Below are 13262 nucleotides of genomic sequence, written 5' to 3'. Positions count from 1 at the left end.
TCTTTTTTTTTTTTTTTAGGTTAATTCCCATTTTGGGTACATTGACTGCCATTATAACCACATATTTTTGATGGACTGTAATCCTGACATTTTAAATCGCTTTTTCCACGAATAACTTTTAAATCTAAGCTTTTACCTTCAAAATTTGGGCAAAATATATTTTAGGTCGAATGACCCTCCAAAATCATCAGGGGCAGCTGATCCAAATCATATATGTTTTCAATCGAGGCCTGCTTCTCTTACCTTGCAAAATGCATGGCAATAAAAAAGCTGACCACTATAAAAACGGTCATAGTGTGTTGGGATTGATCTAAGAGTGTTGTGAATGTGGTTGAGTGTGAGCTCGCTTGCTCGCGCGCGTGCGTGCGTGTGTGTGTGTGTGCGTGCGTGCGTGCGTACGTGCGTGTGTGTGTGTGTGTGTGTGCGCGCGCGAGCAAGCGAGAAATTGATGATCACAGGCTCAATGTTTGCATCTTTTCTTGATGAACAAAACACAAACACACTCTCCTATTGGACACACAGTTTTGCATGTTTACAGAGGTGATGTTTGAAGTCTGTGAGAATAGTTTCTGGCTTGTCTGGCTGGTCATTTCTCCAGCAGACAGCCATTAAGAGAACATTCAAATTAGAGGAGGCTGTTGCTGCAGTCTTGCAGTCTTCTGATGAGGGTGAAGAGAACTTTTCTGAGGATGGTAGCAGCCATGACATTGATTCTGAGAGCCAGGAAGGATCAGAAGAGGAGTACCTGCCAGGCAGCTCAGAGTAGGAGGAGGAACAGCAGGAAGAGAGAATGGAAGAGGACACTTCTCCATGGATTTCGCGAAATGGGAAAATCTGGTGGTCCCCAACTCATGAGGAAGTCCTGCCATTCTTTCCCCCGCCTATCCCAACTCCAGGCAGGACCAACTTATTTTGCACTGGCAAGGATAACTACTCCTGAAAATGCATTTGACCTCTTTTTTTCAGAGGAAATCCTACAGCATAGCCTGCATTTCACAAACCTGCAGGGGAAGAGGTCAGTCAATGCCTGGAAGGAGTTGAGTGTGCAGGAGCTGCGGGCCTACTTAGGAGGGACAAGATTGCCCTAAACAAAGATTTCTGGACCAGGTGGAGCAGCCGCCTCTCCAAGCTGTTCAACCCAGGGAGGGATATATGCATTGATGAACAGCTGGTCCCTTTTAGGGGACAATGGTTAGGCCTGAAGTTGTTTAAAAGATTTGATGCAGCGCAAGTGAAAAAAAAATCTTTAAAAGTTACATTTTTATGACACTTTTATGAAGGTTCCCGTTTTGGGAATTAACCTAACAGGTGTAAGTTTTGGAGAAAAACTTGCATTCCGCCAAACATAAAAATGCCTCAAAATCAATTTTGTTATCAAATATTGACCTCATCAAGGCTGTAATAACCTCATCCCAAATATTCCACTTCACATCTTATTTTTGAAAATATGGCACATTTTGTGTTTTTCTCATTGAAAAAAATCAGGGGTTCCTCTGACAAAAAAAGGCATAAAACATAAAAAATAAAGAAATAATGAAAAACTTTGTCTATGGGTAGGTCTGAAGTTGTTGAAAAGATTTGACGCAGTGGAAGCGAAAAACAATATTAATGTATTAAATTTTTATGACACTTTTATGAAGGTTCCCGTTTTGGGAATTAACTTAACAGGTGTATGTTCATTTTAAACATGTCCCAAGGGTTACTATAAATGGAGTACAGTACTGTATATGTTGCTCTATGTGACTCGCTGTTGTTTTGCAGCTTCTCACGGACCGTTTGCGGACTTTAAAAAAAATATTTTTTATTTTTTTTTACCTGTTTATGTTAATTGGACGCTCCTTCGCGGATTTATATATATATATTTTTTTTTTTACCTGTTTATGTTAATTGGACGCTACTTCGCGGATTTTCGTTTATCGCGGGTGGTTTTGGTCCCCATTAATCACGATAAACGGGGGATTACTGTAAATAGTATGCAAGAGAGTTACATATTCAAGCCTCTCGTAAAAAATAGTTGGGAAGACCAGTGCCGGTCCTTGCACGTTAACATAAAAATGAATTCCGTTAGTAATGACAAAAACATTTTCTTTAATTGGAAAACTTAATATGCATATTACAAAATAAAACAGTAATTGGACAACAAACATGCATATTACCATAATAGGAATACAAAATATAACCACGCTGAGTGTACTTATGAAAATTTGTTTTTTAGATAGCTTTAGGGACAACAGGTTGCAATTACAGTAAACAATTTCAAATTTCAGTAGTGGTTGGCCGGTTTGCACAGAAATACAGAATCTGGAAGAGTTTATCAGCATTCCTTAATAATAATCTTTACTGCAATACATTACTCGTTATGAACCAAAATTACTAAACCGATTTAAACTTAAAGCCCAATTAAATAGTGACAGTTTTCATTATTTGGAATGGGAGTCAGACTTGCAAAACAAAAACTGAAAACCTTTAGCACAGTTCACTGTTAAGGAATTAATCCTTCCAATCTTCAGATCACAATGCTCAGCAAAGCAAGCCATATACCTGCACAGAGTTCAAGGAAACAAACATCAGGGGACTCTGCTTGTTTGTGTTTAAAGGTTACACACTTGCTTGCTAAATGGGGCGCTCAACTTGATCCTGTCGGGCATCGCAGATGCTTTACTTCCTGACGTGGTCTTGAGCCCATCAAAGCAGCTTCAGACTGCCAGTGACATTGTTCACTATGTCCTCCTCACCCATGACAGCCAGGACAGTGCGGGAACCAGATGCCACCTAATCAAAGACAAGTTGTTAGGTTAATGCTGGTAATCAGATGCTAAGAACAGATCAGGAACAGGAAGACTCAGGAGGCAGGCATAGTTGTCTTTCTTGCAAGAGAGAGCGCGCTAAAACATGTCTCGGTTCACAATCTCAAAGCAGCTCTCCAGCTGGCTCTGCAATGTAAACCTTTACAGCAGGGGTGTCAAACTCAGGTCCTGGAGGGCCGCTGTCCTGCATGTTTTCCAAGTCTCCCTGTTGCAACACACCTGATTCAAATGAACAGGTTCAATGTCAGGCTTCCGCAGAGGTTGCTGATGATCTGATCATTTGAATCAGGTGTGTTGCAACAGGGAGACTTGGAAAACATGCAGGACAGCGGCCCTCCAGGACCTGAGTTTGACACCTATGCTTTACAGGTTCCGGGGCAACTCTGAAGAGTGCACGTTTGTCTCCTTGCATTTATCGGAAGGATGTCCCTGATACACAATCTTCTAACGGGAGTGGGGAGTATTTTCACATTCCACAACAGTTTCAGTAAAGTAGAGTTTCAATGAGAACACACAGTTCATTTCTGAGATGTCGTCAAACGGCTCCTGCTGGATGTCGATGGCCCACGTACACAGCTTGGGATGTCCCTCACACGGTGTCCTGGGGTTGATGTTATCTTCTCACAAGCAACAGTTAATTTGACCAGAAGCCGTTCACTTGACAACAAGATATTGTCTTAAAAGCTAGAACAGGAGCAGCCTGAGCTCTCCCGGTCTGACAAGTCTACCATTATCAACCTACCCCATTGTATATGAGGTATTTGCGAGGTATCACTCTGAAACAGGTTTTAAAGTTACACAGAGAGTAAATATGGGATAACAGAATTACATTTATTCCAACACAAGTTGAGCTTTTTTAGAGTGTGGATTCGTGATTATCTTCACAGTGAACCCAGTCGTGTGCAAGAAAGATTTGAAAAATCATCAGCAATCTCGCATGTAATCTCGCATGTACTCACCTGAGTAAGCCCAGCATCCTGGACCAGGTAAGTGGGCAGATTGAGACTCATGGCCTGGGCCTGAAGCTCTAAAAGATGAGCCACACTGGTACCCTGAACCACAATCTTCTTGGCTCTGTATAAAATAAATACATACATATTAGATTAGATGGAACTAATAAAATATTGGCTCGTAGCAAAGATGTACTTTTTTTCCTCGGCTCCTAAAATGTGGACCAAAGTTTTCGAATATGTGATACCTGTTCAAACAGTCGGAAACTTAAAATCTCGCCCGAATACTTCTTTCTCCATCGCTTTTTCATGACTCAAAACATATTTATTGTTTTCACTATTTCATGGTGCTTTTGAAATAAACTAGCCTTGCGCTTGCATTTTAACACTCATTTCAAAACAATCTTCAGACTTTCAGGGATTTTGTCATTTGGCTCACTGGTGTTTACTGGTAGTCTGGCCAATGATGGATGTCATAGCGTAGTGTTTGTTAGTAAACTGTTTTTTGACAATGAATAGGAATTTACATTCTACAAGTGAGAAGAGAATCTTGATACCATGCACTTGAGGGAATACGAGCATTTGCGATGACCTGTTGCTTGTACCTCTGCTCAAGTGTGGTCTCTCTGAGGCACCGTAGTGCAGGGGTCCCCGACCGCCGGTCCGCGGACCGGTACCAGTCTGCCGGGCATTTGGTACCGGGCCGCACAGAAAGAAATTGCCTTAATTCCGTTTTATTTATTTCGGAATACGAAAAATGTTTTATTTTGAAAAACTACTGGATTCTCCGTTACATCCGTCTGTGTCACGCTTGACACGCGTCAAGCCACGCTTCTCCATCACGTGACCGATTACTTCAAAACAAAACGCAGGAGCCCGCAAAATGAGTAAAAAAAGCTGCTGGAGATCACAAATGACGGCGGCCTTAAAAGTACGTTCGAGACAACTGGATTAAAGTTATGTCTGAATATTCTGAGATCGCCACAGTAGCACTGTTGCCATTTCCGACAAGCTACCTGTGTGAGGCGGGGCTTTTCTGCAGCAACGGCGACGAAAACCAAATTACGAAGTAGACTGGACATAAACCACACACTTGAGGTGTCATTGTCTCCTATTACCCGAGATGGAACCGTCTGGTTGCAGAAAATCAAGCTCGATGCTGTGGTGAGTCGTCATTTTCATGCACTTTGAATTTGCATTGTATCGTATTTTGAAGGAATTAAACATTGCCATAGCGATCAGAGTGTTGCGGCCAGATTAGATGCTCCTTGTGTTTATTATTATATTTCGAAAATGCCACAGTTTTCATGCAGCTCATACCATATTATTTCCGCCACACCTTAAATGCCGGTCCCTGAAAATATTGTCTGACATAAACCGGTCCGTGGGGCAAAAAAGGTTGGGGGGCCCCTGCCGTAGTGGATGTGCTTCAAAATGCACACACTTTGAGCTGAGGTTGTTGCATTCTATTAGCTCACCACTAGATGGTTCGGAACGCACCCTCACTGCACAGCTTTAAAACTCGGCTTAAAACTCATTTTTTTATTCTTTGGCTTTGAACTCAGCATGAGACTTGATCTTTAGTTTGATTGTTTTTGTGCTTTCTACGGTCTTTGTGGTTAATTTATAGTTTTATTGTTTGTTGGTGCATGAATTCTTTTTGCTCCATGTACATCACTTTGTAAACAGGGGTGGTTGTTTTAAAGTGCTTTATTAAGACAGTTGAGTTGAGATCATCAAACAAGTGTAAATATCAAAGATTAGCAGTGCTCCAATCCAACTTTTTAAATTCCGGTACGATACCAATATTGCAGCCGAGAGTACTATCCGATACAAATCCAATACGATATCAGCAGGAATGATACATGCTTTTCATAATTTTTTTTTTTTTTTTTTTAGTATGGAGTGTTAGAAGAGACTTAATCAAGTGATACTATTCAAACAAAGAAGAGATGTCAGCGAAAGCAAGTTTGAGAAAATAGGACCCATTCATTCCAAACATTTGGGTTGCATCAAGTCAACCTTGAACATTAGCCTGTACTGCACCTGAATAAGATAAATTAAAGGGCCCAAAGAAATGACCCAAATAAAGTCAATCAATACAAACTACAATTCGAAGTGCAAAATAATTCGTCTGTGTAGAGTTTGCATGTTCTCCGCATGCCTACGTGGGTTTTCTCCGGGTACCCTGGTTTCCTCCCACATTCCCAAAAACATGCATGACAGTTTAATGGAAGACTCCAAATTGTCCTTTGGTGTGACTGTGAGTGCGAATGGTTGTTTGTCTATGTGTGCTCTGCGATTGGCTGGCAACCCGTTCAGGGTGTCCCCCGCCTACTGCCCAAAAGCAGCTGGGATAGACTCCAGCACACCCCGTGAGGATAAGTGGATCAGACAGTGGATGGATGAGAAACAGCATAATTGACATCTATTGGTCTGGAAAGGGTTACACAGCCATTCCCAAAGCCATAGGACTCCAGCGAATCACGGAGGTCACAAACGAATCCAAGGCATCAACTAAAGAACTGAAGACTTCCCTCGCCTCGGTTAAGGTCAGTAGTCATGACTGAACAATAAGGAAGAGATTGGGTAAAAAGGGCATTCAAAACAGAATTCAGACGTGAAAACCGCTGCTGACCAAAAAGAACAAAGGAGCTTCGGGGGGGGGTGGAGGGCATCACACCAATAGTCATACGTGGTGGCAGTGTAATGTCTAGGACTGCTTTGCTCATTCAAGACCTGAATAACTTGTTGTGATTGACTGAACCTCAAATTCTGCTCTTTCCGAGAAAATCCTGATGGTGAATATTTTCTGCCATCTATTTGTGACCCCAAGCTGAAGCGCACTTGGGTTCAGGACAATGACCCAAAATACACGATCAAAACAACTCTGAATAACCGAAGGAGAGGGGAAAAAAAATTGAATGAAGGTTTTAGAGTAGCCTAGTCAAAGTATGGGCTTGAATCAGACTGAAATGCTGTGGCATGACCTTAAAAAGGCTGCTCATGCTCAAAATCCCTCCATTGTAGCTGAATTAAAGCAATTCCACAATCGTGCAAAGAAAACATCTCCACAGTAATATTAATGAATCACTGCCAGTAATAGAATACGCTTGATTTTGGTTGTTGCAAGCGAGCCGTGGTCCAAGGCGTGATCAGGTTTAGGCGGCAAGCACTTTTTTCACACAGGGTCATTTAAAAATGGCATTGAATGTTTTCTTGGGTTTTCTTTGTCTGACATTCCTATTTGTTTGATGAGCTTTAACAATGAAGAGGGGAAACTGCAAAAACAGTAAGAATTTGGAAAGAGGGCAAATCCTTTTTTCCCAGCCCTATATGAGGATGAATTGAGGCCTGCTCGGATGAGAGGAAAAACGACCCCTAAGACAACCATGGCAGTCCATTTGCGAGCTATTCAATGGACGCATTTGGAGAGTTTACACTCCAAATTGTTTAGGGGCATTTTGACTTTTCCACAGTATTCTCTAAAGTTTGAAATCCTTATGGCCTTAAAATATGTATAGAATGTGCAGACAAAAACAGTGACATGTGAGATCATGAATCTGATTTTGTAGGTCTTACCCACTATGGTCCCACTTCCAGGCCATCTCCCTCCAGCTGTTTTTATCCTGCAGAGCCTGGTACAAGCCCACAGCAGCATGTCCAACCTGAGCCGCGATCTGCACAAAATGTTCAAACATACTGACAGCTCAGCTTGCTTTAGTTCACGTTGCAAGCGCCACCTAAATACAAGGAAAGTTTAAAGCAACATTTATTATTTTGGTTGTATTTTGCAGTGGTGCAGAACTGTAGAGTGCCCGCCATTAGTAAAATAAGAGATTATCAAATAAATAAAACAACAGAATCAGTTGTTAGAATTATGCAGTACAATTCAACAGCACTGCAAATTACATCCATAATGTGGCTTGGGCATCGGTTTTCAACTAACCAACCATCTGCGATTGACCCATTACCGCACAGGCAAGCAAACACGCACAAGGGTGCATTTTTTTTTTCTCGATGCCGTTTACTTCCAATAAGCATACATTTCTTTTTGGAGATGCATGAATGCATCACTTTTCTAGCAAATCACACGAGATAGAAAATCCAATTCCAATCAAGTTGGGATGTTGTGTAAAACGCAAATGAAAACAAATTACTATGATTTGCAAATCCTTTTCAAACTATATTCAATTGAATTCACGCCACACAAGATGTTTAACGTTCAAACTGATACTTTTTTTTTTGAGGCGGGTTTTGAAGATGGGCAGCGAGGAAGAAAACGTCCACAACAAATGAAAGAACAGCAGCCAAAAATACCAGTTTACAAACGAAAACAACATTCACATATAATACATATGGGTCAAATATTCACTCGCTTTGAATTTGATGCCTGCAAAACGTTCCATAAAAGCTGGGATTTGGGTATGTTTACCACTGTGTTTCACCACCCTTCCTCTTATGAATACTCAATAAGCATTTGGGACATGAGGTCACAGTGGAGTTCTTTCCCATTCTTGCTTGATGAACAGTTGAAGTTGCTCACTGGTCCGAGGTGTTCTTTGTTGCATTTTGCAGTTCATAATGTGAGACAGTCTGGACTGCTGGCATGCGAGTCTCGTACTCGCAGTTTTTGACTACGAAGCCGTGCTGTTGTAATGGGCAGAAAGTGGCTTAGAATTGTATTGCTGAAATAAGCAGGGACATCACTGAAAAACAAGTTAATTGGATAGCAGCAAAATTTGCTCCAAATCCTGTTTGTACCATTCTGCATTAATGGTGTCTTCACAGATAGGCAAGTTGCCCATGACATGGGCACTTTCACGTCATACCGTTTGAGATTCTGGCTTTTGAACTGTGTGTTGGTAACAACCTGAATGGTTCTTTTCCTCTTTGGCCAGGATACGACATCCGTGATTTCCAAAAACAATTTGAAATGTGGGCCACAGCACACTTTTGCATCAGCCCATCTCAGATGAAGTCAGGGCCAATGAAGCCGGCGGTGCTCGTGTTTTTTGTTGATATACAGCTTTTGCTTTGCATGCAGCCATCTCGTTACCTCTGCGTCCCGCGTCCTAGAGGCATAATTTTCCCGCGGGACGCACAGTTCCAAATGTGCGTTTTTAGTACGCAAGGAAATTTCTCAGTCGAAACAAACAAACAAAAAAAAACTACGGTCAATTTTTTTTTCCAGCAACGATCGCAGTTTGACCATCGCCGCCATTGTTGTTTTGATCTGGCGTGAGGAGATTTTCGTTCTCGCGAGACGAGATTGGCGAGATCAGCCTTCACCTTGCGGCAAGCAGACGTTTGCCAAGTTTGAGTAACAATGTTGCGAACAAGTGTTGCGAAAGTTGATTGCGGAGATATCACAGAGGAAGTAGCTAAAGTTGATTATTTTTTGTGATAATAAGTTGACTTTGAGAAAGCCTTGCATCATTAGAAGCAGAGTAAAGAGAGGATAATTTATGAACTCAAAGACTGAACCATGGGATGAAATAAGAACCTATTTCTCAGCAAATCTTGTATGCCTGAATTATTTAAATTTTTGCAGCATTTGTTTATAAAAAATAAACCTATTATCAATGTATATTGTTGTTGCGATGTAGCGACAAACTATTTTAACTAACAGTGGTTTCTGAACCCATGTGGCAATATCCTGAACACAATGATGCTGATTTTTAATGCAGTGCCACCTGAGGGAACAAAGTTCACAGGCATTCAATCTCTGTTGTTGGTCTTGCCACTTATGTTGAGGGATTTCTCCTAATTCTCTTAAGTTTTTGATGATATTATGGACCGTAGAAGATGAAATCATTCAATTCCTTGCAATTGTATGTTGTGAAACATTGTTCTTTAACTCTTGGACTATTTGCACATGCAGTTGTTCACAAAGTGGTGAACCTCACTCCATATTTGCTGTGAATAACTGAGACCTTTGTGAATGCTCCTTTTATACCCACTCATGAACCTGGTCACCAGTGAAATGTTCCAAACAGGTGTTTTTATTTCTTTAGCATTCTTCAACTTTCCCAATCTTCTAGTGGCCCATCCCAGCTTTTTTGAAGACTTCAAATTCAACATGAGAGTATATTTGCAAAAGAAAAGTGACACTCATCCAGTTTGAATATGAATATTCTGTCTTTGTGGTACATTCAATTGAATATAGCTTTAAAGGGATTTGCAAATCACTCTGCTTTTATTTATATTTTCCACAACGTCCAAACTTCTTTGGAATTGGGGTTTGTAGTTGAATTGATAGTTGGTTGTAGTTGGTCAGAAGCACACACATGAAGAAAGTATTTTACATCCATATTGCTGGCATCCGGCAGAATCCTTGCATCTCCATCCCTTTTCGGGGACCCCCAAAAAAACCCAGTATGGTTTTGGAGACATTAATATTGGCTTTTCAAAGACAGCAAGCTATTTCAAACTCACTAATGTGTAAAAATGACAGAATCACATTGTCCAAATTTTGACATATGACGTCATCCCGACAAGGACGATGTGCAAATCACCACGAGCAGCAGCAAATGTACCTTTCCAACCCCCATAGCAAGGTCCATGTTGACCACAAACACCATTTTGTACATAAGGTCCCCATCGGCCTCCTGTCGAGGACACACATACGAGACACTGAGATTTGGCTATGGACAAACTCATTCGGTCAATGAGCCAATGTATACCTGTTGAGACTAAGCCTAGGTTAAGGGCACCTCATTCTCCAGTTTGTTGAAGTAGTACATGGCCGCCTCCTCAGCAGACACATTCCCAGTATGCAGGAGCGCCTAGAAATGAGGAGAGAGAAAAAAATAATTACAATCACCGTATCGGCATTAAAAGCAATCACTGAATTGGGAATGTGGAAACAGAAAAGATCATCCATTGTCGTGCTGTCACAAACATTACGCGAGTAATCGCCATCTCCCGCAAATCCCAGTCACGACATTAACATCCTAATGGGTATGATAAACCCTAATTCCAAGACACTACCTGCATTAAAATGACTGGAATGCATCAGGAAGGGTATCCGAACTTAAAAGTATCACAAACCTAGAATTACTGTCGCGACAACAAGACGTGCCACTGTGGAAAAATGCACAGGCTGCAGTGTTAACTTCCGACCAATAGAGGGTACTAATACACAGTGAAAAAAATCGTGATTGGATTAGATAGCATACAATGGATTTACTACTATGGCCTCTGTCAATGTCTGCGTGAAAGAAATACAATGAAGCCCGGAAATGCCTCCAGGGAAGGGAAAAAAAAAGTGTTGACCATTGTTTTAGGTTGACTTGGTCAACGCTTTCCCAGCCCAACACCAATGTGATGTCAACTATCTTTGATAACATATCAAAATGGATGAAAACTGTGACAAATTTACAGTTATCCAATCACTGACCAGTCAAGGCATAGTCCCAAGTGTTCTCAAGACCACACTATTTGAGACTTTGGAGAGACCAAGACCAAGCTTTTGAGACATAAACCACAGAAATCAAATGTAAAAAAATAATCGAAAATAAAACTAAGTTAAAATATTATGGAGACTGTCTGCAAATCTACTTGCAAAGATTACCGTATTTTCCACACTAAAAGGCACACTGGATTATGAGGCGCATCTTCAATGAATGGCCTATTTTGTAATTTTATTTTTTTTTTCATATATTGGACGCACCGGGTTATAAAACGCAATCTACAATGCATCCACTAAATGGAGCTACGATCAAGGAAATGCAAACGGAAGGATCAGCAGATGTCAGTAAAATGTAGGAGACTGGACTGTCTCAGAAGTGTTTATTTATTCCTTTGTTATGTATTCACAAACGAGGAAATCACAAAATAAATTCTGTAGTGGGGCTATAGAATTTATTTTGTGATTTCCTCGCTTGATTTTCTGTTTTGATGCATTATTTTCAATTTTTGTAGTTTCATTGAAGTAATCGTTAATTTACGTTTTTTGGAGGCGGTCATGAATGGCTCTCGAGCCAAAGGGAAGAAGAGAAGGCACAGAGACGGACAAAGATGTACCTGTATTTGTTGAGACTGTGATTAATGATTACCAGTCAATTAATCTTTGCAGTGTGAGATTGGAAAAAATACTCTGATGATGCCACATGAGTACACCAGTTTTTGATCCATTTATTTTTTGGAATAAACCTGGAGTACACAGCTGCTGATGTAATGTTCATTCTTAATGCATAGTTTTCAAACATTTACCCTTGAAACATTATACTTTTGAGTTTCAGAATTCTTAATTATCAATATGCCGGGATTTGCAAGCAAGGCCTGAAAAACCTCGCCGTGTCACTCCCGTTGTCTGTCAAAGGTTGCATCGGCATCGCGCGACTGTCTGGAAGTGATCCGATCCGTTTTGCATTTTTTTAAGGGCCGAGAGTGACCCGGATAAAAACTAAACGCTGAAAAAAAAAATCCCCGCGCACATGCGCGATGTCCGGAAATTAATGGTGGCCGCCCGTTTCGTCCCGCTGTCTCGGCACGAAGCAAAAAAATGCCCGGAGTGCCTGGATTTGCAAGCAAGGCCTGAAAACCTCGCCGTGTCATTCCCGTTGTCTGTCAAACGTTGCCTCGGCAATGCGCGACTGTCAGGAAGTGACCTGCTCCGCTCCCCTTGCCGTTTTGCATTTTTTTCAGGCCGTGAGTGGTGCGGATTAAAAGGAGGAGCGGAAAAAAAAATCCCCGTGCACATGCGCGATGTCTTGAAATTAATGGTGTCCCCCCGCTTCGTCCCGCTGTCGCGGCACGAAGCAAAAAAATGCCCGGAGTGCCTGGATTTTTAAGCAAGGCCTGAAAAACCTCGCCGTGTCACTCCCGTTGTCTGTCAAACGTTGCCTCGGCATCGCGCGACTGTCTTGAAGTGATCCGATCCGTTTTGCATTTTTTTCAGGGCCGAGAGTGGCGCGGATAAAAAGCAAAAACTGCAAAAAATCCCCGCGCACATGCGCGATGTCCGGAAATTAATGGTGGCCGCCCGTTTCGTCCCGCTGTCTCGGCACGAAGCAAAAAAATGGCCGGAGTGCCTGGATTTGCAAGCAAGGCCTGAAAACCTCGCCGTGTCATTCCCGTTGTCTGTCAAACGTTGCCTCGGCAATGCGCGACCGTCTGAAAGTGATCCGATCCGCTCCCCTTGCCGTTTTGCATTTTTTTCAGGCCGGGAGTGGTGCGGATTAAAAGGAAGAGTTGAAAAAAAAAATCCCCCTGCACATGCGCGATGTCTTGAAATTAATGGTTGCCGCCGCTTCATCCCGCTGTCGCGGCACGAAGCAAAAAAATGCCTGGGGCGCTGGGATTTGCAAGCAAGGCCTGAAAAACCTCGCCGTGTCACTCCCGTTGTCTGTCAAAGGTTGCGTCGGCATCGCGCGACTGTCTGGAAGTGATCCGATCCGTTTTGCATTTTTTTAAGGGCCGAGAGTGACCCGGATAAAAACTAAACGCTGAAAAAAAAAATCCCCGCGCACATGCGCGATGTCTGGAAATTAATGGTTGC

The 13262-nt window shown here is 41.9% G+C and overlaps 1 protein-coding gene across 1 annotated transcript in view; it reads right to left on the bottom strand.

The window, feature by feature from the left end:
* Positions 1 to 2070: 2070 nt before the first annotated feature.
* Positions 2071 to 13262, bottom strand: part of LOC109528222 (probable peptidyl-tRNA hydrolase 2) — a 17319-nt gene continuing 6127 nt past the window's right edge. The window contains exons 3-7 of the mRNA XM_019890584.1: positions 10474 to 10545; positions 10297 to 10368; positions 7340 to 7437; positions 3767 to 3881; positions 2071 to 2772 (exon numbers count right to left, since the gene is read on the bottom strand). Coding sequence (XP_019746143.1) covers positions 2686 to 2772; positions 3767 to 3881; positions 7340 to 7437; positions 10297 to 10368; positions 10474 to 10545 — 444 coding nt within the window. The 3' untranslated portion in view covers positions 2071 to 2685. The remainder of the gene's footprint in view (positions 2773 to 3766; positions 3882 to 7339; positions 7438 to 10296; positions 10369 to 10473; positions 10546 to 13262) is intronic.

The sequence above is a fragment of the Hippocampus comes genome, unplaced genomic scaffold (genome assembly GCF_001891065.2).
Source record: "Hippocampus comes isolate QL1 unplaced genomic scaffold, H_comes_QL1_v1.1 scaffold438, whole genome shotgun sequence".
Classification (NCBI taxonomy): domain Eukaryota; kingdom Metazoa; phylum Chordata; class Actinopteri; order Syngnathiformes; family Syngnathidae; genus Hippocampus; species Hippocampus comes.
This window is presented reverse-complemented; position numbering and strand designations above follow the sequence as displayed.